This window comes from Sapajus apella, unplaced genomic scaffold (assembly GCF_009761245.1).
Source record: "Sapajus apella isolate SASKATOON/1434 unplaced genomic scaffold, GSC_monkey_1.0 scaffold11, whole genome shotgun sequence".
NCBI classification, from domain to species: Eukaryota; Metazoa; Chordata; class Mammalia; order Primates; family Cebidae; genus Sapajus; species Sapajus apella.
The window spans coordinates 4,588,725-4,616,598 of NW_022436951.1; the positions used below are offsets into that span (position 1 = coordinate 4,588,725).

The following is a 27,874-nucleotide window of genomic DNA, read 5'->3' on the forward strand; positions in this document are numbered from 1 at the left end:
AGGAAAAAAGAATGTTCACAATGTCATTGATGAATGAGGAGACCATAGAGCAAGCATACCAAAGAAAGTAGCCGGTCTGCTAGAGTGCCCTATCTGAAGCCTCAGCGTTCAGAAAACCACAGCCCATGGACCACATTTGGCCCTCAACCCGTTTTCATAAATAAAGTTTTATTGAAACTCAGTCATGCACATTTATTTGCAAATCACCTATGGCTGCTTTTGCTCTACAATGGTGGAGCTGAATAGTTGCAAGAAAGACCCCATAAATAGAAATAAAAGTGAATAAAGTATGTATTGTCTGGCCTGTTACAAAAAAAAAAAAGTGTCTTAACCCTGGCTCTAAAGGATCCGTTCTATACAAGGCAGAGCTCTATGAGGTATGACTGTAACTGTGTTTTTAAAAAGTATTCTGGAACCTTGCCATAGTAGATTAATTCCTCAAGGTTATCCCCAACAATGAAAGGCAAGCCAAGTGATTAACTAAGCCACTGACACTGTCCTATGACACAGATTTCCCCTCTATTTCCCCTTCAAGAGTGCCTCACTTTGGAGTCTGCTAAAGAGATCATTCCAGACGGGAATTCTGACTGTATAAATGCACTGTCTTCTCACCTACTCTGACACTCCTGCCTTTCTACCTGCAGGTGTCTGTGGCTTACAAGCTGGTGCCTCTCACAGACCCTGCAGTTTGAAGCTAATGAAGAGCTGAGAAGGTAGGTTTGGCCCTGACTAGAGAGCAGGGACAACCTCTTCACAGGTCATTTGTTTCTTCAGGCATGCACTGTCTTACAAACCTGGGCTGAGGGTTCGCTGCCTTTAAATGTAGAAGCAAAGACTAAATTCAAAAAGCAAGAACTATTTAATGACAACAGAAGCTACACAACACGTGTGTTTCTTCTACCTACTCCATGGAGTCAGAGAGCTGATGGATCTAGCAGAGAGAGGTCTAGACCAAGGGTCAGAAGACTTAGGTCCTCGTGCTGATTCTACGACTAACTAGCTACATGGCCTCAGACAAGTGACCTATCTGCCCCAGACCAGGCAGGCTTGGATAGTTACCTCTGAAATCCCTTCTAGTGCTAAAATTCTAAGACTGTACCATGCCAGCCTTAGGAGGCTGTGCTGTTACTATCAGTGGCTGGCACATAGCAGGCTCTATATAAATGTTAATGATCATTATTGTTATGTAAAGTTTCAATGCATGCCTTTAAACATATATGTGGATTATTTCCCACTATAACAATGAATGATCTAGAAGCAAATTATAAACAACAGGGTATAACCATAAGCAATGAAGACTGTAATTCCTACTGGTCTTTCTTCTCAGCACAAATGAATAAAGTTCCCCCTCCAGTAATTGTTAGAGGTGGTTCTTGGATCCAAATCCCAAATCCTTCCAGGATATCTCCAATTGGAGAACTGGTCATTCAGTCAGAAGGCTATAGACTATACTGTGATGTAGATATTTTTCTTCCCCGCTGAAAATCCCAGGCCGGGCACGGTAGCTCACACCTATAATCCCAGCACTTTGGGAGGCCTAGGTGGGCAGATCATTGGAGCTCTGGTCAATATAGTGAGACCTCGTCTCTACTAAAAATTCAAAGAAAATCAGCCTGGTGTGGTGGCACATGCCTATAGTCCCAGCTATTCAGGACGCTGAGGCAGGAGGATCCCATGAGTCTGAGAGGCTGAGGCTACAGTGACTGCAGTGCTACCACTGCACTCCAGCCTGGGTGACAAAGCAAGACCCTGTCTCAAAAAAAAAAATCCCAATGCAGGTTGGGAATGAGAACTGGGATTCAGATTCAGGATCTGGAATTTCTGAACATGTTTTGCCTTCTTCCCATGATATATACAATGCATAAACCTGGTAGGAGAAGGAAACAGTTGTCTATCAAAATGGTAAATGGCATTCAGTCTTAAGTTTCTAAACAAAGTTAGCAATTATGGGCATAGCCAAAATGTGAGTGCCTGCCATAACCTCTCGGGCCTCACCACTTCCAGCTACCAGGATCTGCGACTTTTTGACTGAGGGTTTTCTCAGAAGACACAGAATCTGCTCTACCTATAAGCCTGGAAGTGCCAGGAATTAACACCTACCTTCCCACAGTCCTCCCCCAGTGACTGATAGCATTAATATTGATACCCCAGCTCCTTCACCCCTCAGGTGGGATAACTGAGCTGTTTGTTCTATACCTTGATCTAGAGTTTTTCCCATGAGTTTAGGTTCTAATCATCTACATGTAAACTGCTTGATAAGAAAACCTTCATTGACTCCTTGTCTCACTTCCCCCTCCCCTTATTTGTTTTGTTTTGTTTGCACTTTTCAAATAAACTATTTCCATTCAAATCTTTGTCTTAAGTTCTGCTTCTGGGAAATCCAAACTAAGACAATGGAGGTGACCTAATTAATTCTAAATTTTTAGTTTGACTAACGAATCATTTTCAACTCTACTAATTAGTAAAATAGGAAGTATAAGTTACTGACAGCCAAGAAATCAGAAGAGTCTAAAACATATTGAGACCATAAAAATCAGCAAAAAGCTAAACCTAAACAGAAGTGGGAAAGAATCCAAGCTTACAGTGATCTTTCCCTTTAGGTAAAACTCACTGAAGTTATATGAGGTTAGTTTGGGTTCATGATGACTCTCAAGAGATGGAGAATTCTCTTCTCTTTATTCCATATGTGTCCAGAAACCTTTGGATTCTTAGAATTATTTTTCCAGTTAAATTATTTTTATTCAAATAAGTAGAACAATAAAATAACTTTATCTTCTTTAGCAGCTACAGTGTATCAAGCACAGTCAATTTATTTTTGGCCAATCTTGCAGAATCTGCAAGTCTTGTGTAGTAAACCCATTTTATTGGGGGAAGGTGGTAAATCATGTGGAAGGTTAATTTTCTGGCCCCATTTCACTTAGCTAGTAATGATAGTTTCCAGATTCAAATACCTATCAGTCCTCTTCCAAATGTCATGCTCAATTTCCCCCTGTGCCACTTCCACAAAAGACATATGGCTATTACCATCAGGCACAAGAGGCACTGAGACTGAGAAAACATAATATGACACATTACTATAATTATTATATGATTAGGGTTCCCAGATTTCGCAAACAGAAACACAGAATGTCCAGTTACATTTGGACTTCAGATAAACGTTTTTTTTTTTTTTTCATATACGTATGTCCCATGAAATATTTTGGGTAGCTCTACATTAAAAAAGATGTGTTTGATCCAATTATTTTTAATAAACGTATTTGTTGTTTATCTGAAATTCAAATTTAGCTGGGCACCCTGTATTTTTTAATCTAGCAACACTAGATAGGATGTTTAGCTTATTTATTTAGTTCACACTTTAACCAAAACAGCATAATTATGTGGTAGGACTAAGTTTTTAAAAATATTTGTGGTAAGAGAACCTAAGAGGATCTACTCTCTAAACAGATTAAGTGTAAAATACAATGTTGTTGATTACAGGCACAAGGTTGTATAAGAGATCTCTAGAACTTATTCACAGGACTTCTGTTGAGTCCTGGATACTACTGCAATCATTTCTCAACACCACACAGCCCTGCCTATGTCAGTCTTAATATCCCCTTATCTAAGTGGTCAGATTTGGGCCCAGGGGACTAGCTTATCCTCAAAGATCAGTTTCTATTACATTGTAGTTACTGCATGAATTTACAGCAGGCATCCTTTAGCTAGATCAGACTCGATTCTCAGAGAGTTCTGAATGCAAACTAAACACAAATCAAAACCTTATGCTTATGCCTAAGGAGGAAAATATAAATAGGGAATATATTACAAAGCAGTAGTACCAAAGGTATCAATTAGGATCCCGGCAGGAAGAGGAATTTAATCAAAGAAAGATTTCAATTAGAATACTACTTACAGAGGTGTGGGCTGCTTTAAGGAACAACTAGGGACACTGATGCACCCAGAGACCAGCACCAATAAGACACTGTTATAAGTGTGAGCCACCAGGGCCAAGAGTACAACTGGAGAGTAGTCTCACGGAGCCAGCCAGAGTGGGAAGCTACGGAGGGCCACCTGTAGTTGTAGAGAGACACAGCTGTGGCCAATGAAGCTGCACCAAAGGAGAGAGGAATCCGGGAAAGGAGATAAAAGAAACAAAGTCTTTCTCCTGCTCGCCTTTGATCTCCTTCAGGTGCCTCCCATCGGCTGAAACCAAAGAAGCCAGAGGGCAAAGGAGTAGGTGACACAGCTGGTGAGGCCAGGCCCCATAGAGCACAGGGCAGGGCAGACAAGAGCTGACATAACTGTGGAGTGATGAGCAGGATGATCGTAGCAAACCCACCGGGATGTGGATGTATAGCAGAACATGCCGGAAACACACTATGGGTAAAGATTTGTAATCATTTATTTCTTCTAATTGGTAGTTTCTTTAGTTGGTAGTTTATATTTTTCCATCATCACTTTATTATAAAAACATTCAAGCATACAGAAAAGTAAAAGAATTTTCGAGTGAATATGTGTACATGCACCACCTGGTAGAATCTATACTGGCTTTATCATATATCTATCCAACAATTTCTCCTTTCTTCATCATCAGTACCTCTTGTTTTTCTAACTTCTTTAAAATTTTTTTAGTTGAAAGCTAAAATTGTGTGTATTTATTGTGTACGACATGTTTTAAAGTATATATACATTGTAGAATGGTTAAATCTCACTAAATTAACAAATATATTATCTTGCATAGTTATCATTTTGTGGGGAGTCCACTTAACATCTACTCTGCATTTTTCAGTAATACAATATATCTTCATTAACTATACTCACCATGCTGTACAATAGATCTCTTGAACTTATTCCTATCTAATTGTAGTTACATATCCTTTAGCCAACATCACCCTAAATCCTTTCCCCACTAACCACCCCAGCCTCTGGTTACCACCATTCTAGTCTCTAGTGCTATAAGATCAATTTTTTTAGACTCCACATATGAGTGAGACCTGGCTTATTTCCCTTAACATAATTCCTTCCAAGTTCATCCATGTTGTTGCAAATGACAGGATTTCCTTCCTTTTATTATGACTGAATAATATCTCATTGTGGATATGTTCTACATTTTCCTTTTCTGCTCATCTGCTGATGAACTCTTAGGTTGATGCCATATCTTGGCTAGTGAGACTAGTGCTGCAATAAACGTGGAAGTGCAGATATCTCTTCAAGATATTGATTTCATTTCCTTTTGATATATGCCACTAGTGGGATCGCTGGATCATATGGTAGTTCTATTAATTTTTAGAGAAACCTCCATACTGCTTTCCATAATGGCTGTACGAATTTACATTCTCACCAATAGTGCATAAAAATTCCCTTTTCTCCACATCCTCACCAACCCTTGTTATCTTTTGCCTTTTTGATAACTGTCATTCTAACTGTGACAAGAAGATATCTCATTGTGATTTTGATTTGCATTGCTCTGATGATTCGTGACATTATTGAGCATTTTTTCATATTCTTGTTGGCCATTTGTATGTCTTCTTTTGAGAAATGTCTATTCAGATCTTTTGCATACTTTTTAATTGGGTTGTTTTCTCACTATTGAATTGCTTTAGTTCCTTATATATTTTGGATATTAGCTCCTAATCAAATATATAGTTTGCAAATATTTTCTCCCATTCTGTAGTTTGTCTGTTCACTCTGTTGAATGATTGTTTCCTTTGATGTGCAGAAACTTTTAGTTTGATGGATCCCATTTGTCTTTTTCTTTTTACTGCCTGTGCTTCATCCCAAAACTTACATCCAAAAAAAAAAATTGACCAGATCACTGTTATAGAGCTGTTTGCCTATGTTTTCTTCTAATAATTTAATAGTTTTGGGTCTTAGATTTAAGTCATTAATCCAGTTTGAGTTGATTTTTGTATGTTATGAGAGATAAGGGTTTAATTTCATTCTTCTGCATGTGAATGTCCAGTTTTCCTGGCATATTTATTGAATACACTATCCCTTCCCCACTGAGTGTCCCTAGCACTTGTGTCAAAAATCAGCTGGCTATAAATGCGTGGATTTATTTTTGGACTCTCCATTCTATTCCATTGGTCTATATGTCTGTTTTTATGCCACTACCATGCTATTTTTATTACTATAGCTTGTTAGTGCATTTTGAACTCAGCGCGATGTCTCCAGCTTTGTTCTTTTTGTTCAAGATTGCTTTGGTTATTCAGGGACTTTTGTGGTTTCATATAAATTTTAGGACTTTTTTTTCTATTTCTGTGAAGAATGTCATTGATATTTTCATAGGGATCGCATTGAATCTGTAGATTGCTTTGGGCAGTATGGACATTTTAACAACATGCTTTCTTCTAATCCATACATATTGGTTATCTTTCCATTTATTTGTATCTTCTTCAATTTCTTTCATAAATATGTTATAGTTTTTCAGTGTAGAGATCTGTCACCTCCTTGCTTAAATGTATTCCTCAGTATTTCAATTTTTGTATCTATTAGAAACAAGGTTTTTTTCTTGACTGCTTTTCAGAAAGTTTTCTAGAAATGCTACTGATTTTGCATGTAAATTTTGTATCTTGCAACTTTACTGATTTTTAAAATCAATTCTAACAGTTTTTTCATGGCTTCTATGGCCTTATCTTACATAAGATCATGTCAACTGCAAAGAGAGATAGTTTGACTTATTCTTTCCAATTTAGAGCTTTTTATTTCTTTATCTTCCCTAATTGCTTTGGCCAGAACTTCTAGTACTATGTTGAATAAAAGTAGGGAAAATGGACAGCCTTATCTCATTCCCGATCTTAGAAAAAAAGCTTTAGACTTTTCCCTGTTCAGTATATTAGCTGTGGGTTTGTCATATGCAGCTTTTATTATGTTGAGGTACATTCCATCTATACCTAATTTGTTGAGACTTTTTGTCACATAGGGATGTTGAATTTCGTCAAATGTCTTTTTTGCATTTGTTGAGATAATCATATAGAGTTTGTCCTTCATTCTGTTAATGTAATGTATCACATTTATTGATTTGTATACGTTGAACCATCCTTGCATCCCTGGGATGAATCCTATTTGATCATGGTGAATGATTTTTTAATGCATTGTTGAATTTGGTTTGTTAATTTTTTGTTGAAGATTTCTGTATTCAAGTTTGCTGGGAATACTGGCCTGTAGTTTCCTTTCTTGTTATATCCTTATCTGATTTTTGGTAGCAGGGTACTGCTAGCCATGTAGAACGAGTGTGGAAGTATTCCCTCCTCTTAAATTGTTTTAGAAGAGTTTGAGAAAAATAGGGGTATTAATTCTTCTTTAAATGTCTGGCATAATTCATTAGTAAAGCCATCAGGTCTTGTGCTTTTCTTTGATGGGAGACTTTTGATTACTAATTCAATCTCCTTACTCATTATTGGTATGTTCAGATTTTCTATTTGTTCATAATTCAATCTTGATAGGTTGTATGTATCCAAACATTTATCCATTTCTTTTAGATTATCCAATTTGTTGGTGTATAATTATTTATAGTAGTCTCTTGTGATCTTTGTGTTTCTGTGGTATCACAGTAATATCTTCTTTTTCATCCTGATTTTTATTTATTTACTCTTCTCTCTCTCTCTTTTTTTTTTTTTTTTTAGTCTGGCTAAAAGTTTGTCAATTCTATTTACCTTTAAAAAACCCACTCTTTGTTTTGTTGATCTTTTGTATTGTTTTCCTGGTTTATATTTCATTTATTTCTGATCTGATCTTTATTATTCTCTTCTTCTACGAATTTTGGGTTTAGTTTATTTTCTTGTTCTTCTATTTCCTTGAGGTACAATGTTAGATTATTTAATTGACACCTTTTTTCTTTTTTTATTAGGCATTTATTGCTAAAATCTTCCCTCTTAGAATTGCTTTTGCTTTATCCCATCAGCTTTGATATGTTGTAGTTCTATTTTCATTTGTAAGAAATTTTTAAATTTATCTGATATGGTTTGGCTCTGTGTCCCTACCCAAATCCCATAATTCCCAAGTGTTGTGGGAGGGACCCAGTTGGAGATAATTGAATCATAGCAACAGGTCTTTCCTGTGATATTCTTGTGATAGTGAATAAGTCTTATGATATCTGGTGGTTTTAAAAAGGGGAGTTTCTCTGCACAAGCTCTTTTTGTCTGCCACCATCCATGTAAGACATGACTTGCTCCTCCTTGCCTTCTGCCACGATTGTGAGGCCTCCCCAGACATGTGGAACTGTAAGTCTATTAAACACTTTTTCCTCCTAGTCTCGGACATGTCTTTACTAGCCGTATGAACGTGGACTAATATATTATCTTTTAATTTTTTCATTGACCCATTGGTGGTTCAGGAGCAAGTTGTTTAACTTCCATGTATTTGTGATATCCCAATGTTCCTCCTATTATTGATGTCTATTTTTATGGCATTGTGATCTGAAAAAATACTTAATATAATTTCAATCTTCTTAAATCTTTTAAGACTTGTTCTGTGGCCAAATATATGAACTATCCTAAAGAATGTTCCATGTGCAGTTGAGAAAAGTATGTATTCTGTAACTGTAAGATAGAATGCTCTGTATATGTTTGTTAGGTTCAGTTGGTCTGGAATGCAGTTTAAATCCAGTGTTTCTTTGCTGATTTTCTGTCTGCCCATCAATGATAATGGGGGATTGAAGTCCCTTACTATTAATGTTGTTGTGTTGCAATATATCTCTCTCCCTTCAGTTCTATTAATATTTGCTTTATATATTTATGTACTTACTCTGACATTGGTTATACGTATATTTACAACTATTATATCCTCTTGCTGAACTGACTCCTTTATCACTGTATACTGATCTCTTTGACTCTTTTTATAGTTTTTGACCTAAAGTCTATTTTATATAAGCATAGCTACTATTGTTCCCTTTGGTTTCCATTTGCACAGAATATCTTTTTACATCCTTTCACTTTCAGCCTATATGTGTCCTTTCAGGTGAAATGAGTCTCTTATAGGCAGTGTATAGATGGGTCTTGTTTTTCAAGCTACTTTATGTCTTTTAATTTGGAGAATTTGATGAATTTATATTCAAGGTAATTATTGATAGGTACACACTTATTATCACCATTTTAGAATTGTCTTGTAGTAGATCTTTTCATCTTATTTCTTTCTGGTTAAGTAATTTTCTCTAGTAGTATTTTTGATTTCTTGCCTTTTATTTTTAGTGTGTATATTAAATATATAGTGTATATCTAGTGTGTATATTTTTGCTCTGTGGTTACCATGAGTCTTGCAGAAAACATCTTATAGTAACAACAAGTTATTGTAGGCTAATAACAAACTTAATTGGGGAAAAAAAAAAAACAACTCTACACTTTAACTCCACTCCCCCTCCACATGTTGAATATTTGATGTCACAATTTACATTTTTATGTTGCATATGTCTTAACAAATGATTGTAGTTATTATTATTAACAGTTTGTCTTTTAACCTTAATACTAAAGATGTAAGTGATTTATACACCACCATTACAGTATTAAAGTATTCTGAATTTGACTGCGTACTTATTTTTACCAGTGAGTTTTATACTTTCAGATGTCTTTGTATTACTCAATGGTACCCTTTTCTTCAGCTTGAGGAACCCCTTTTAGCATTTATTATTAGAGAGGTCTGGTGGTGATTAATTTCTTCAGCTTTTGCTTGTCTGGGAAAGTCTTTATCCTTCATTTCTGAAGGACAGCTTCACTGGGTACTGTATTCTTGGTTAGCAATTTTTGTCCTTCAAAACTGAATATATCATCCCACCTTCTCTTGGCCTGTAAGTTTTTCTCCTGAGAAGTCTGCTGCTAAGCATACTGGAACTCCCTTATATGTTATTTGCTTTTTTCTCTTGCTGTTTTCAGGATCTTCTCTTTGTCTTTAATCTTTTACAGTTTGATTATAATATGTCCTTAGACAGCCTTATTTGGATTTAATCTGATTAGGGACCTTTGATATTCCTGTACCAGGATATTTATATCTTTCTTCAGGTTTCAAAAGTTTTCTCCTATTATCTCCTATTACCCCTTTGTCTTTCTTCTACTCCCTCTTGAATGCCAGTGATTCAAACATTTGCTCTTTTGATGCTATCCCACAAATCTTGCAAGCTTTCTTCTTTCTTTTTCATTCTTTTTTTCTTTTTAATCCTCGCTGTATATTTTCAAATATCTTCAAGTTCACGGATTCTTTCTTCTGTTTAATCAAATTTGCTTTTGATATATTTTTCATTTTGTTCATTGTATTTTTCCATTACAATATTTCAGTTTTATTTTTAAAAAATATTTCTCTATTAAATTTCTCATTCTGGTCACTTATTCTTTTGTTCATTTCATTCAACTGTTTCTTGCATTTTATTGACGTTCACTAAACTTCCTTAATACAGTCACTTTGAATTTTTTTCAGAAGTTCATAGTGCTCCATTTCTTTAGAGCCAGTCACTAGCACCTTTTTTTGTTCATCTGATGATGTCATATTTCTCTAATTGTGCTTGATCATTTTGGTCATATGACAATATCTGCACATTGACAAAGCAGATACTTATTCCAGTTTCACAGACTAGCTTTGTCTAGGAATGTCCTTCAATAGTAAGCCTATCTAGAGATTTTGGGCAGGTCGTCTGGTATGGTCCCTGACTATGACTACTGCACACACTGCAGTGCGAGGGGGCCCTCTAAGCCCAGGACTGTCACAGCAAGCATAGTGCTAAGCTGAAGTCCCATGGTTGCCAAAGCTGTCACAGCACTGGGCTAGAATCTCATGGCTGCTGAGGCTGTTGTAGTGCTGAGGTGTACCCAAAGCCCACGGCCACTGAAGCTAGTACATTGCTGGGGCCTGCCCAAAACCCACAGCTTCTGAGGCCTTGCTGTCACTAGGGATTATTTGGACTCCAAAGCCTCTGTAGTTGGCCAGCAGCGATACAGTCTAGAACTTGAGTCCATCTTGAAGGGGCTATGTGTTCCTATATGATGTTGGGATAGGTCTAGGAGCCAAGTCTGTGGGTATCAGCCTGGCATTGGGCTGTGCAGGACTTTCCAGTGCTGTGTTTTACTGTGGTGGGCCCAGTGCCGGAGTGCAAAGCAAAGTCCTATGCTTATTTCCCTTTCTTTCCCTCAAGTATATGGTATGTCTCTCCACACTGTGCTGCCTATTGCTGGGGAAGGGGTAACATGGATAATGTATAACTGTCCTTCCCACCTTCTTCAATGTGTCTTTTCTATTATTATGTTATAACTAGGTATAGTAATCTCTAACCTGGTTTCTCTAGCTCTTGTGAAGTATTTTCATGTGTGGATAGTTATTCAAATTGATGTTTATGCAGGGGAATGATTGCTGGAGAATCCTACTCCACCATCTTACAACATCCTTCTCTTCTAATCTTATTTTTGTAAATGTATTTCAAAGTAAATTTCAGACATTGGTACATGTATCCCTAATACTTTACCACTTCCTCATATCATTTATTTATTTTATTTTTAATTGCTATTATAATGAAGGTTACTTTTAGGTTACACACACACACACACAATCTCTCAAAAAGTCAACTGATGAATTTTTCAGTCAATCGGTTGCTTTCAATAGGACTTACCAGGAGCATTCATTTTTATCAGGCATGTTGGTTCTCACGAAACAAAGACTGAAAACTCATTTGCAAACACTCTGGCTTTTGGCTGCTTTGCTTTCAAGGGAATACAGAATTGATCTTCATAAGCAAGCCAGGGTCAGTACAATAACAATGAAGAAGAATGTTGAAGAACTGGAGTACTGTTTTACTTATGACCTCACAGTCAGATCTCATTATGGCAGATTGAACTAGCTTTATCCCTTCTCCTATAACTTGACCTTTTCAATCATACCTATGATGCCACTCCCACACAACCCTCACTTTCCTTTGGTTTTAAAAACCAAAGGGGGAAGGAGGGTTGTTGAACATTGGACTATTTTAACCCCTCCCCACCTACTACTTTTCAGTGTATGAGTAAATGGTATTGCCTTTGCTTCTTAACCTCCAAAGACATGATAAAAAGCAAGTCTGAGGCAGGTCCATGCATTACTTCAGCTCTACCTGTTCTCTAGGTATTGAAAATGACATATTTCACAGCACAGACTCAATCAGAGTCTCCTTAAGCCCCACTATTTCAATAGCCTTTGGCAGCATGTAGGTGGGATTTAAATTACATACTGCTTTAGAGTGACTCCCTGGGGAACCTTCTCTGAATCATACTGAAATGTGGGTTTTCAAATGTCTGCATATGTTGTGCAAAAATGTTGGCACATGGAAGTGACACTTTTTCTGTGTGAAATGAAGTCAGGAGCTGGGAGTAGGATCAAATTAATCACACAATGTGAAAATGTGTTTGTCCCAAATGAGGCCATGGTTTTCTAATCCATAACTGTCTTTGAAGGACCAACCACATGTAAGACAATCCATTAGGCAATGAAGGGGATACAAAGGCAGAGAAGTCATGGTGCTTTTCTTGACCAAATTCCAAATCTAACAGAAGACATGAGTCAGGTATACAGATGATATAATAAAGTAGAAATGGGAGAAGAGAGGAATGGCTTCTGGCTGGAAGGGTACACGAAGACTTCATAGAACTAGAGGTAACTGGGACATGCTTTGAAGTGGCTGCTGTGTTTCCATGCGTAGAGATAAGAGGATATTCCAAGGGGTCAGATCAATATGTGAACAACATTCAGCATTGGGAAAGTGAAGAGGAGGTCTACGGAATAGCAAATAATCTATCCTGGCTGGAATGCACGCATGTGTTCAGTGAAAAGACAGGAAAGTGAGTTGGGGCTATATTGTGACAGATTTCAGAGTTCAAGCTTTAGGGTTTGGAAAACAGTAGTGAGCCAGAAAAGAATATCAAATGCAACAGCAATAGGATTAGAACTTCATTTTGGGAAGATTATTCTGGTAGAGAGTATGAATCAAAAATGAAGAGAGAACACATAGAAATAGCATCTTTTATTATTCTTTATTTTTTTCACTTTTTTTCTGCTTGACTGCAACATCATTTTTTAATTTTTTTCCCTTTTTTTCAGAAATAGTGTCTTTTACATTTGTTCTCTTAATATCACAGTAAAAAAGTGGCTAAAGAAATTTTGATATTCTAACTGCAAATAATGTCTTTCAAGGATCTATGCAGTTGATGCCTGAAAATCCATGACTACTACAGTGGCCTGATCCTTTCTTCCTGAACTTGTACAAAGTCCAAAATGAATGTTGAGTGTTTTTATTAAACTCAAAGCTAACTCCAACTCTTTCATCAATATCAATAACTTTATAACTAATATAAACACCAAACATCATTATTTGAGGAAATAAACTCTAATAATTCATAATATGAAATTAAGGAAATGAAATTCTTTTCATTTCCACTTTCGTGGATGCCTAGCTCAATTATACATTTATGGCAATGTTGTCAATATTTGGGGTTACATTAAATAGAGAAAAGCTAATGTCTCTACCACCATATAAACTCCATAAACCACAATGAATCTAACTAATGTGCACTAACATTGGAGTGCCCATCATGTACCAAATGTTTAGGTACTTTGTAGGTACATCTTTGGTCATCGTAGTTTCTCATTTATTTATCACACAAAACTTTTGCCATAGGTATTATGAACCTTAAATTTCAGATGAAATATATAAGGCATAAAGACACTATTCTATCTGGAATCAGACAGCAACACATTTTATAGCTAGAGTTTAAACCCAGGTCTGTTTGACTGGAGTCTTACTTCAGTTCCTCCAAGCTGAAGGGATGTGAAGGGTGTAGGCTGTGACCAAGCTTGTCAATTACTTTAAAACAGCTATCAAGCAAATGCTTCTTTTTTTCTCAACTAATGGTTTATTTAACTACACCAATTAGGAAATCCCGGAACATCAAAGAGATGTTTGAGAAACTAACAGAAGCCTTGAGACTGGAATGACAAACCTTGAAATATGCCATATTGAAAGTCTAACAAGTATCATTTGCTACTAAAGAGGATGGCTAAATCGTGGAGGGATGGAAAGCTTCAGAGCTAGGCTGCACCGTCTGGGTGGTCCTTGAGATCCCAAAAGCGTTTTCCACAGAAGATATCTGAGAAGATTTTGAGGATACCCTCAAGCTGCTACAGCTCCTTCTCAGTTGCAAGCAGACCTGTTGTCGTCAAGTAGTTTGTAAAACGAGCCACTTTCTCCACATACCAACCAGTAAGGAGCATGACTGAAGGCTGTCCCAGGTCACTCTACAGAGTGTCCCATGACACACTCGGAATCTTTCTAAGTGAAGCCTGGGTGAAGAGCGTGTCTTCTTGACGAGGTCCCTCCTGGCTGCAGAGCTAGACTCAAGCACATAGCAACAATCACATATTCTATCCAATTAGCTCCAGAAGCACCTCTGGGTTGATGGGAAGCAAGAAGGGCTAGAGGCTGAATGATCTAGGTTCATGTCCTGGCTATTCCTGTTTCCTTTTTGTTAAGTCAACTGCCCTGACTTCCCGATAGGGCAAGGATTACAAAGATCAAATGAGATCATTTTTAGAAGTGCTTTGAAAAGTGCAGTGGTTCAACCAAATGTATCAATTTGTCTTTATTGAGACAAGCCTACACCATCTTCATCTTCATCAAAGAAGGCTGTGGTGTCTAAAAAAAAGATTTTGATAACGTAAGAAGCAACTCTCACTGAATATTCTACCATGACTAGTCAGTCCTTTTTGTTCTGGGACGCAAACAGAAGGAGTTTCCAGAAAACTGGGGGTGGGAGGGACTAGAGATCTAGTTGATATACCTAGAAACTCACTCTATTTGATCCCTGGGTAGTGATGTTTTTGGTTGTTTTGTTGTTTTTTGTTGTTGTTGTTGTTGTTATTGTTAAAACAGGGTCTCACTCCCTTCCTGAGCTCAGGTGATCCTCTCACCTCACCCTTCTGAGTAGCTGGCACTATAAGTGTGCACACCACCATGCCTGGCTAATTTTTTGTATTTTAGTAGAGATGGGGTTTCGCCATGTTGACCAGGTTGGTCTCAAACTTCTGGGTTCAAGCGATCCACCCACCACCTCAGCCTCCCAAACTGTTAGGATTACAGGTGCGAGACACTGTGCCTGGCCAACTTTTTTTTAAAGGGATTAATTTTGCTTTTGTAAAATGTAGGAAATATATAGTAACATATAGCACATATGCACTTACCTATATACATATTTTTGAACCTTATTGCAAACTGTCCTAAATTAATTCGACTGCTTAGTTTTTAGATTCTTTTTTAAATTGTAGTGGCCTCCAGCAAGTAAAAATAGATGGTAACTATTTGCTTTTCAACCAGGTAGTAGACTACAACAAAAGCAAATTCCGAGTCAAATTCTGCCATGTATACAAATATCCATGGGCAAGAAGCCACAAAAATTATACAACCTGCTGTTGTAAATTTGGTGATATCTCCTCTTTGTCCTTTCAGGAACTCCAAAGCACGCATCAGAGACAATCCACCATATCTGGTTCTTTTTCTTCCTGTGCACACTACTAAACCACATTTTCCAGAAATGTTACAGTTGGGTTGGGGCAACGTAACTATGTTCTGATTTGGCACAGAAAATCTCTCACAAGCCTTCTTTTTCTTTACCTCCCACCCTGGAGGTCCATTTTGAAGACCATTTTTGCATTATAAGATGGTGGTATTAAAGACAGAATGATTCAAGTCTTCAAGTCACCATTTGGAGGAAGATGGCTGAGGAGAGCTGCCTGGAAATGAACATCCACTTTGGGCTTAGACTAAGTGCAAAAAATAAATTTTGTGTCAAGCCACCAAGATTTGGATTTGTTTGTTACAATAGGTAACGCTAATTATCCTAATTAATACAAGCACCTGCTTGTATCTGCTGAGGGAGATACGTCAATATTCTAATGGCAAAATCAGCAAACCATCTTGCTGAGGGGGCAGGCAAATGAGTCTCCTGTTGTGTGAGGGAAACACAGAAATGAATGGAGCTCTAGCCGTATTCAGCCACTGCAAAGTAGCTTGATTTCTAGAGTTGCTAGATTCTTACTCTGTCCACATAAAAATAGAGAAACACGAATAATCTTTCTAGCTAATCACATACTTCACAAATAAAAACATTGCATCTAACATCGTTTATGCTAATTAACAAACCCGCTAGTATGAATATCTGATAACATGGTTCTAAGTATTTTTGCTGCCACTTTCAACTTCATAGTAAAGTTCTTAAAATAATAACTAACCAGTCTGGATTCCTGCCTAAGACAGAAGTGAAGGTCCAAATATTTAACCACTGGCACGGCACAATCACCAAGAGATGAAAATAGATGTAAATTCTTATGCCAGAATGGTGCCTTCTAGCCTGGATTACTTCAAGTGTTAACTAAGCTCCCCTAGGGTAGAGATTAAAGTAATTCATACAGTCACTGTTCATATTGAAGCATTTTAAAAATAAATCACAGACAATATAACAGTTGCCTAATTCACAGCCATCACCCATTGTATTCATTTCTCTCCTCACTCCAAGAATTACGAGCAAAGGATCATGGGATCTATTCCTAACTGAGAGATTAGATCAATAAAATTAGCCATCTGTCCACGGAAGGCTTTAAACTCAGGTTGTATTTAAGTATTATGTTTCCAAGTGCCCAGATGTTACAGAAAAGTGCCTGCTGATACAACTCCTTTTGCACAATGTAAACCACTAAATGGCTAATATAAACTTATTGCACCAAGAAAAATAAATAGCACTAACATTGCATTAAATCTGATTCAGGATTTTGGGTGCCCTGTCAGCAAACACAAGTGTTAAAATTTAAATTGCTCAGGACTTGCAGAGTCAGACAAGAAAGAATTGTCAAGTGTCTTTAGGGGAACAGAGAAGGGGGATACTGGAAATAAGATCAAAGCACTGGGAAGTATATCCTTGCTCCGTCTAGTTGGTGAAAATAATAATTACTATGACTATTGTTAGATCATATACTGTCCTTAGGTAGCACTTCAGCTCTTTCATTTATTTTTATTTATTTATTTTTCCTTTTTTTGAGACAGAGTCTTGCTCTGTCGCCAGGTGCCAGGCTGGAGTGCAATGGTGCGATCTCCGGCTCACTGCAACCTCTGCCTCCTGGGTTCAAGCAATTCTCCTGCCTCAGCCTCCCGGGTAGCTGGACTACAGGCGCACACCACCATGCCCAGCTAATTTTATTTTTGTATTTTTAGTAGAGATGGGGATGTTGGCCAGGATGGTCTCAATCTCTTGACCTCGTGATCCGACCACGTCGGCCTCCCAAAGTGCTGGGATTACAGGCTTGAGCCACTGTGCCCAGCCCCACTTCAGCTCTTTCAAAGCCCTAGTCTGCTTTATTTCCTTTGATGCTTAAAATAAAATAGTGAGGTTATCTTGGATAAGTGGATTTTTTTCCAGCTGAGGAAACATCAATAGGAAATGGACTGAGCCTGGTCCATCTTTCCATGCCCTAACAGTGACTCCTGAATTACTCCAATCAACTTAGCAATGAGCAAAACCTGGACCATTTCTTAGCTCTCCAGCTTTATAGAGACTTTCACTGACTCCCAGTAACATATCAGTTTGAATAATTCTGTTTTAGGGACTACTGCTCCCTTACCACATCCTGCAAAACTTTCCCCAAGACAATTACCAGACAAAAATCCTCCTCATTTTCCAAACCAAAAATCAAGGCATGTGATTGACCAGAGAGTCTTTCTGATTTGTGAATTCATTTATCTGAAAAATTTTACAATTCAATACAAAACACATCACATGTAGCCATACCTTAATACATACAGAAAGGAATAAAAGTACATAAAATCATAAGTGCCTGTGTTTATGACTTCTGATGCATAGAAACATAGAAATTCTTTCAGGTTTTTCTTCCTTGTCCAGATTAAACAATCCCAATTTCTTAAACATTGCCGTCAAATGTCAGTCTTCTAATCAGTTTTAATGCCCTGGTACATGCATTACCTTATTGGATCTTCCCTGGAACACTATATGGCAGAGTCTTTCTTTATCCTATTTTTACATATGAGGAAACTGAGGATTGCAGAGCGTATATAACTGGCCCACTGTCACCATGAGCGGCACAGTGTCAGAACTTGAACCCAAATCTGTGGAATATCAAAATATGTGCTCTCACCCAAGTCTTCCTGCTCTGCCAGGAGAAACTAGCTTTGAAGGCTGAAAGAAAGCTTGGGATTGGGGGTGAGGGGAGATAAGGAGGGGAAACGTCGGTTACATAGAGAACAGCGTGCCTTTTTGTTAACGCCACTGCAAGGTTTCCATCTTTGAGCCGTCAACTGAGAGCCTAAGAACAGGTTTGTTCTGGTTAAAATGCAGATGCCCAGAGCAATGTGTCATCACCATCAGCCACAGCTGGGCATGGAGGTACGAAGTGGAGACAGTCAGTTAACACAGAGTACCTGGGTGGAGGTACCAGGGAGAGGGAGGCAGTGGGAGAGTCCAAACTCTGTTTTGGCATGTCTCAAGTGTGCATCAAATCATCTGAGGTTCTTGTTTAAAAAGGCAGGTGCCTGGGTTGCACTCTAAAAATTCAATTCACTTAAGGCTGAATTACCTGCTGAGGGCGGAGACCCGCGCAGAGCCAGCTCTGGAACGTGCGCCCTCTGCTGGCAGAAATGTGTTTTGACTCACCTACATGAGAAACCTATGAGGGGTCCTGCAAGGAAGCAAACGTCCACCTGTTCATTTCAGGAGGCTGAAACTACACCCTGGGGTCCTTCCTCGAAAGGGAGGTCCACAATCAGTGAAACCAAAGATGAGTTTGGAGGATTTCCCCTAAAAGCTGCCACTTTGGTTCTGCCATATCTCCTCACCTTTTCCCTTTTTCTGTACCTGAAACTGCAGATGCATCCCTAAGACGTGCAGCTTGACATGCAAAAACAAAGGCAAGACACACGGGCCTTGAGCAGCGCAAAAGATTCTCTGCTGCAATCAAGACCCCACATCGTCCAGTCAGCTGGGAAACGCTACCATCCTGCCTGCCCAGGGCATGAGGCAGGAGAACATGAGGTAGCCACAGGATATTCCTGGACAAGCTGGGGTCCCACCTCAGCTGGGATGCTGATCCCAGTCTTCCAGAAATCCAGCCAAAATTACTAGGCCACTTTTGGGCTGTAGTAAACCATGAACAGATGGACAACTATTCCCCAAAGAATGCTAAGGTTATTAAAGCCCTCAGCTCTGGGTAAGAAAAACAAAAAGCACCACTCAGCTCCTTTCTGGCCAAGCCACTCTTCCCTGAGAAAGAATTCAAAAATCAAGCCCTGCCTCACGTTAAACTGCACTTACTCCTGACCTTGACTTCTCCGTCCCTTTACCTCACAGAGAATTAATGGAAAGGGAGAGACTAACAAAGAGAGATGGAATCAGAGAGAGATGTGCTTCCTTATAGGGATTAGATACGACGACGTTGAAACCAATAGGAGGGAAGGCAGACTGATGGAGTGAAGAATCAGAGGAAAACATTTCTGTCACGGTGCCTGAATTGCATGGACATTAGGAGTTGGGTGCTGGGGAAGCGTGTGCTAGGTCCCTAGCACCTAGCTTCTAGTGCCCCATGGCCTTTGTGAGCTACAGTTTTCCCTAAAAATCAGACAGCCTGAATTAGCACTGTGATATGGAGTACAGTGGGACAGGAAGGGACATACGGATGAGGCAATCTTCCCCAAATGCCCTGCTTTGGGAAGAGGGCATGGATGAGAGTTATAAGAGAGAAAGTAACCAGTCTCTTGTGAATTCCAGGTCGATCAAGGTGGCACTGGGAAAGTAGACCAGGATGACCCCTGATCCCCGGCGCCTGCCCCTTAGCCACTCAGCCTCACACAAGCAGCAGCAGAATCCCCCTAGAGATGCACATTTCTCTACCAGCAACCAACAAGGTGTATTGCCTGCAGGCTAACTCTCCTCTTTCAGCCTTTTATTTTTGCTTCCTGACTTTCCCTACATCTTAATTTTAGTTGGATTATGCCACTAGAGAAATATTGAGAAAGCAGAAAGAAAAAGATGAGAGAGCTACATCTTGGTAAGGATGCTTGTGGATGCCCAGATCCTCCAGGGAAAACCTTGAAGCCTGAATGCTGATTTGACCTTCTCCCACTGACCCTGGGACCTCAGGCAAACAGGACAAGCAAGAGGAAAGGCAGGACCCATGTGCAGTTCTCCAGCCCCTCATGCCAGAGAGTTAGTAAATGTCAGGAGTCTTGTCTAAATAAACAAAGAGCAACCCCAGGCTCTAGGCCTGGGAGCGCTGGTCTTTACCCCAGGAACCCTTCCCAGACATGCCACAGCAGTCAGCCCTAAGTCTGACTTCAGTGACAGAACCTTGTAGAGGGACAAAAGATCTATACCTTATCTACTGCATAGAAATGAGGACGTCTTAACGGCGCCAGCCACTGTGGGTTGAGAGCTACAGCAAACTTTCCAAGCCGGAGATCCCTTTGCTCTGACATACCACCTACCACCACCAAGCATAAGAGTGCTTAGAAAACAAGGCCAATGTATCCATACAAAAGCAAATAAATCTTGACTTATGTCTCACACCTCATGCAAAATTAACTCAAAATGAATTATAGACCTAAATGTAACACCTAAAAAACTTCTGCAATAAAACATAGGGAAACATCTTTGCAGCCACAGGTTAAGCTTTCAAAAAACAGCATAAGCCATTTAAAAAATGATAAATTGACCTTATCAAAACATAAATCTTCTGCTTTTTGAAAGATACCATTAAGAAAATGACAAGCCACATGCTAGAAGCTGAGATTTACAAAACACATATCTAATAAAGGACTTGCATCCAGAATATACAAAGAATACTCAAAATTCAATCATAAAAAAGTAAATATCCCTTTTTTTTTTCTTTCTTTCTTTCTTTTTTTTTTTTTCTGAGACAGAGTCTTCCTCTGTCACCCATGCTGGAGTGCAGTGGTGCAATCCTGGCTCACAGTAACATCCGTCTCCGAGGGTCAAGTGCTTCTTGTGCCTCAGCCTCCCAAGTAGCTGGGCATGCACCACGAAGCCCAGCTAATTTTTGTAATTTTTTGTAGAGCTGGGTTTTCGCCATGTTGGCCAGGCTGGTCTCAAACTCCCGGCCTCAAATGATCTGCCCACCTTGGCCTCCCAAAATGCTAGGATTTCAGGCATGGGCCACCACGCCTGGCAAACATTCCAAATTTTAAAAATCAGCCAAAGATTTAAACAAATATTTCACCAAAGAAAAGATGGCAAATAAATGCATTTTTTAAATGTTCAATATAATTAGTCATTAGAGAAAAGCAAACTAAAACTGTGATGACATATTATTACATGCTTATTATAATAGAATTGCTAAAACAAACAAAACCAAAAAACCAAGTCTACCAAGTGTTGTAGAGGAATAGGAGCAGCTAGAACATTCGTATCTTGCTGGTAGGAATGTAACATGGTACAGCCTATTTGGAAAACAGTTTGATTTCTTATCAAGTTCAACACACAACTGCCATGTGATGCAGTGATCTTACTCCTTCTGTTTACCAAGAAAAACGGAAACACACATCTTCCAAAGACTTACATGTACACATGTCTAGAAACTTTATTCATAATAGCCTAAAACTGAAAAGAACTTAAAAGTCCACTAACTAGCAAACGGTTAAACAAACTGATAATCTATGGTCCATACAATGCACCACTACTCAACAATAAGAAAGGAACAAACTTCCAATATATGCAACAACATGGATGGATTCTTTTTTTTTTTTTTTTTTTGACCGAGTCTTGGGAATGCAGAGGCGCAATTCTGGCTCACTGCAACCTCCGCCTCCTGGGTTCAAGCGATTCTCCTGCCTCAGCTTCCCGAGTAGCTAGAACTACAGGCGCGCACCACCACGTCCGGCTAGTTTTTGGTATTTTAGTAGAGACGGGATTTCACCATGTTGGCCAGGATGGTCTCAATCTCCTGACCTTATGATCTACCCACCTTGCCCTCCCAAAATGCTGGGATAACAGGCGTAAGTCACCATACCCGGCCAACATGGATGAATCTTAAAAGCATTATGCTAAGTTGATAGAAGGTGAACACAAAATATGACATTTTGGAAGAGGCACAACTACAGGGATAGAAGTTAGATCAGTGGTTACCAGGGGCTGGGAAGGAGTCATTTTTCTACAAAGGGACACAAGGGAATATTTTAGGAAGATGGAAATGTTTTATATATTTCTATTACAGTAGTGATTACATTACTGTATATGTTTGTTAGGGCTCATCAAACTGTATACTTGATGAGCTTTATTGTATATAAATTGTACCTCAATAAATCTGACTTTAAGATGATAATAAGGACAAGAGTTAGCAATATGCCTGTGGGAATGAAGTGACTTGTTGCATGCTGGTTCCAGCAGTGGTCTGGACTTCCCCCTCCCTTCTTCCTGCCCTACCACAGAAGCAAGGCAGTCCTGCACTTTCTGGTGAGACTCAGGTGATGGGACAAGCACAGGCTAGAGATCCCTCAGGAGGGTGGGAGGTCTGGGTGCTAGTTCCAGCTCAGCTTCTGATGTTAACCTGGGCAAGTCACTGAGTCACCCTCAGCCTCATTGCAAAATGAGGGTTGCTTGTTTTTTGAGACAGAGTTTCACTCTTGTTGCCCAGGCTGGAGTGCAATGGCATGATCTTGGCTCACCACAACCTCCACCTCCTGGGCTCAAGTGATTCTCCTGCCTCAGCCTCCCGAGTAGCTGGGATTATAGGCATGTGCCACCAGACCTGCCTAATTCTGTATTTTTTTAGTAGAGACAGGGTTTTTCCATATTGGTCAGGCCAGTCTCGAACTCACAACCTCTGATCCACCCGCCTCAGCCTCCCAAACTGCTGTGATTACAGGCAAGAGCCATGCCCAGCTGCAAAATGAGGGTTTTTCACTTCCTTCCAGGCCTGTGAGTCTAATTTGGAGTCTCTAAAGGAACGAAGGCTATCCAACACATTGTGTTTTCACACGGTGAGGGCCTGGGAAAAGGAAAGGGCCCTAAACCCTCCCATTCTTCAGAGGCTCCTTTTTCTACCTTCAGGTACTCAAGTGGACCCTCTGACCCTCACAAGCCTTAATCCCCAGGAGTTCAACAAGAGAAGCAAGCAGTTCATCATCACTCCGTAAGGCTACAGCCCGTGATTCTTATAAATGAGGCCCGTAGACAGTAGCTTCTAAACTCTTTCAGTATCATATGCACTCTATTGTCTTAGGAGGCTTGGGCATATCCCATTTAGAAATGTTTAAGAGCAACTCAGGGTCGCCACACAAAACAGCAGCCTCCACCTAGCCTCCAATCTGACCCACGGGAGCTCCATCCACTCTTCAGCCTCCAGGAGGACACCTTACAAAACATGCTACTTACCTCTGCAAACAGCGTGTTCTGAACTCAGTTTTTGGTCCTGAATATCAGAGCTTAAATTTCCATTCCACCGTTTAGTAGTTGTGTGACCTTGGGTGAGACATGCAACCTCTCTAATCCACGATTTCTCCTTCAGTAAAACAGGGATGGTAATAGTCATCTCCCGGGGCCATTGGGTTGATTAAATAAATCACTGTGAGTCCGTCCAGATTTTAGAACAGTGTGGCAAGCACTTTGTGTTAGTTACTATGACTTAATTTAACTTAATTTGAAAACTGTCATTTCTCGTGAGTCCTGGCAAATGCAGAAGTTTCTTTATTAATGTTCACTGTCAACAGATGAGCTATCTTTGGGTGAAGGGAAAGGTTGCTTGTGTTGAACACAAACTAGACTCAAACTTGAAACTCCTACTTGGTTTTTTCTCATCAGAGGTAGGTGGGAATGGGGAATTTTCAGGTTGATTTTGAATCCAAGACTTCTCCAACAAAGCTGTACTTATCAAAAGTAGATTTAGGGGTATGAAGAGACAGGGAGGGTTATCCAAATAAAACAGAACCGCTCCAGTGTGCTTGCAAAGTGGCCATGATACCTTCAAAGTACTGTATATGAACCAATTTCTATTGAGGAAACAAGGTACAAAGAAACTCCCATATGGGTACTAGCAGGATTTGCTAGCATCTGGGGAAGATTATAAATTAGCTGGTTGCTGCTCACATCAGAGCCAAGCAGGACACATTCAGTTTTTTAATCTGGACCAATTTTCCGGATCAAAAACCAGTCTTTCCAAGGGATGTAAATGAGTCCAGGAGGGAAATTTCCCCTGAAGTTTATGAAGTAGCTGTCATTTTAATCTGAGAAGCTTTCCAACCTGAAAGCCAGTGTCTGGATAAAATTATAAAGTAATAAAAAAAATAAAAAAATAAAAAACTCATCTAGGTCGAACCTAGTCTATTCACTTCTCCTACCTCAAATTTGATGTAATTTAAAAGGTGGTGTTTCCACTATCAAAACCCTATCTATGCTTCAAATAAAACCAAAGAGGCCAACATGGCATATTCCTGGCATGAATATCAGAATGAGTCTGAGTGAACCAGGTAGAAAATCTTTTTAGGGGAGAAACAACAAAAAATAAGAAAGAAAATATGGTGACCCATATGAGCAGTTTTATACAGCAGGCTTTTATAAAATACTTTTTAAAAATTGCCTTTAAGTGGATTAAAACATATCCTTAAAAAAGCATTGCATACACTGTTCATGCTTTGAAACTATACATATAACTATGATTTGTTTAAAAATTGTGACAATTAATCGATTATTTCATGTGAATAAATCTGCAAAATGCAATTGACTGTGATGTGTGTATCTTAAAGAGGAAAGTTAGAAGCCCTATCCTCAAATCCTTGAAGGAGTGTGTTGTGTGTGTGTGTGTGTGTGTGTGTGTGTGTGTGTGTGTGCGTGCGCGCGCGCGTGCGTGCAGGCAGGAAGAGAAACAATTTAATATTACCTTGGACTGAAGCTATTATCTCCAAAATGAAGAGCTCATAAACGAAATGGCTCATAATTTAAATATGGTGTAGATTATGATAATGACCTTAGATTTCAAGGCAGGTTAACAAGTGCTGGTAATAAGAGATATGGCTCATAGACTGAGGGCGTTCCCAGAGCCGAAAAGCAACAAGTCCTGTTTCCAGATGGTTTCAATGCCAAAATATTTAAGTATCCACATGGGATCCCGCTAAGACGATTTTCTTTGCCGTCTGATAAATTTTCCTAGCTTTGCCTCTTTCTTAGAGAAACGTTTGTGAAGACAAACTGCACTTTCCGGGAGGTTTTGCAGACTGCATTCACATAAAGTTATATTGTTTTCCATTGTTCATAAGATATAATTAATCCCATAAGACAGCCTCCCTTACAAAGTAAGCTAAGAAAAAACAGATTTTTCAGAATTCTAAATATGTTCCCCAGCAAAAAAAGAAAAAGAATAAAAATCGTTATTTGGGAAACAATGTTTAGAACTTCATTGTTTAGAATGTTCTACTTTGAATAATCTCACAACATAGGCCAAATCAAAGTAGACCAAAATGCACAAAGACTTTTTACCTATATGCAGCTTGAGGAAATACAAGTTACTGTGGTTTCATGTTCTCCCCAATCCCCAATAACAGGCTGCAACGCACATATCTTTGTTTAAATAGCAGAGCAAAGACAGGAGTTCAAAACACGGTAAAATTAACCCACTGGGTGCTTCCTTCTGAACAAACGGCCCCAGAGTAGAAGAGGATGCTAAGTGCAGCGTCCACATCCCTGCATAGCGCGTGGGCAGAGGGGCTCCAGGCAACCCTTCAGACACTTAACAGGAAATGGCTGGGCTCTGGACGATATGAATTCAGAAAGACATTTGGAGACACAGGAGGGGCTGGTTTGACTCCTCTGCACTGTTGCCATCCTCTGCAATTGAGACAGCACGACCGTTGTCCCAAATCTCAGCTCTCTGCGATCAAACACGGGACCACCACCTCTACTGTGTCTGGAAAACTGATCATTATTTTAACAAACAAATACCCCTAGAGCCGCCCGGGAGCGGGAGAGGGCGAGGTTCGCGTCTTTTCCCAGCTCCGGGCAGAGCTGAAGCGAGTGAAGCCGACGCCGGTTGGGGAGAGGGAGGCGGTGCGCGGCCCCGCTCAGCGTCCTGGCCCCGGAGCCCCGCAGGGGCGCTCGGGGCGTGGTGGCTCCGGGCGGAGGAGCGCCTTACCTGGTTTTCGGAGAGCGGCTCGGAGCGACAGCGTGCCGGGTGGGAGGCTGGAAGCCAGGAGCAGGAGCCGGAGCAAGACGCCTCGGGTTAAATCCATTTCGCCGCCAGCGCCTGCAAAGTTTCACCAAGTCCCGGGCGCACAGGGAAAGGGCTTCTCCCGGGGCGGGGGCGTGGGGGACGCGGGTCCCAGCGGATCCCCGGGCGGGAGTGAGGAGGTGGGCGGCTGCAGGGGCTGGGCCCGGAACCGGGCGCGAGGGGGTTCCAGGAGGCAGGACTGCAGCCGGGAGGTCGGCTTGCGGGAGTGGAGCCGGCTGCAAGCGGCAGGGCTTTTCGCGGGGGCGGGGGCGACGAAGGAGGCTGACGGGAGGGACTGACTGGCTGCGGAAGGGAGGGAAGCTCGACGGGCCGTGGGATGAAATTACAATCGAGTGGAAGTGAGAGGGGCAGGCCCTGAAATCCTCACTCCTCGCCCACCTCGGAAGCAGACAGCCCGCCCCTCACCCTCTCTAGCGACCCCCAGCTCAGCCCTTCCGCGCTGCTGACCTAGATTGGGGACCTGAGAGGGACCGACTTCAAGCACTGGAGACGCAGGGCAGGAGTTAGGCGACTGCGGGTTCAGGACCCTCCGTGGTCCTCACCCTGAAATCTTGGGGCGCTCCCCACCCCGGCTGGGCCCTCCTCCGGCCGCGCCCCTCTAGGTCGCTTTTACCCAGCCTGGCGACTTTTTCTAACACCTCGAAGGTTGCTATCGTTGATCCTGCGCACTTGGGGGATACGGGGGGGTAGACGGGGGTCTGTGATTTGCAAGTGGGGTGGGGGTGAGAGGAAGATGGGCGGGGTCGGCCGGGTCTGAGGCGCTAAGAAGATAAATGGGATTTAAGGCGCGCAGATGGAGAGCTGAGGCCGGGCCGCTCAGACTGGGACGCCGGGTGGGGATTACGGCCCGGCGCAGGGGAGTGGGGGCCCTTCCCGGCAGAGGAAGGCAACTTGAGACCCTCCTGGGGAGGAGATGAAACTTCAAGTTAAGCCTGGCGTCTCGCGGAGGGACGCGAGCACTAGCCCCCGGGAGGGGGGGGGGACCGAGAGGATCCCCTGGGGGCGCCCGCCTACAGGGCTGGGGCTGGGGCAGGGGGTCGGGGCCGGATCCTAGCCTCTGATTCCAGGATCCGGCTTCCTGGATTGGCTCCCTGAGTGGGGAAAGACTCTTTCTCCTCTGAATTTGCTTCCCCAGGACTCAGTAAAATGTACCTTTTGCCAGATTTCTCGGCAGTGCCTGGAGAGGGGAGACCCTGGGACTCACGTCCCGTTGCACACTGGCGTTCTGACCTCCAAACCAGCAAGAAGAGAAAGCAAATACAATAAATAAACCAAGAAGGAATAAACTTAGAGGCAAACACGGTCCTGGCCAGTTCGTGGGGAAAGATCAAAGGCACTAGGAAATGCCCTGCAGAGGAAGTCTGCAGGCACCAGCGAGAGGACCGCGCCCACCCCCGCCCCACCTAGGAGCGCTGCCAGGACTCGGTGGGCGTCCTGGCTCTTCACAGTTAGCCTATGTTTGGGAGCGCGGGAGGAAACGATGTTGACTGATATATTCTTCTCCCCTCCCCAACCCCCCAAACACACACACAGGATTTCTACTCCTCTTTTTAAGAATGAAATATTCCCTGGCTGGAGAGTTTGTAATGAGCTCAATCTTGTTAGTTAGCGAAGCTCAGTATGTTCCCTTATCTGTTGGCATTTTCAAGTGTACAACTGT

General features: G+C 40.9%; 1 protein-coding gene across 3 annotated transcripts in view; it reads right to left on the bottom strand.

The window, feature by feature from the left end:
* Window positions 1-26,963, bottom strand: part of EGFLAM (EGF like, fibronectin type III and laminin G domains) — a 227,006-nt gene extending 200,043 nt beyond the window's left edge. For 2 of the 3 annotated variants that reach the window (XM_032278919.1, XM_032278917.1), the window contains exon 1: window positions 26,119-26,800. In XM_032278919.1, the coding sequence (XP_032134810.1) occupies window positions 26,119-26,215 (97 nt within the window). In that variant the 5' untranslated portion in view covers window positions 26,216-26,800. The other variant, XM_032278918.1, reaches the window with a different exon arrangement.
* Window positions 26,964-27,874: the final 911 nt, after the last annotated feature.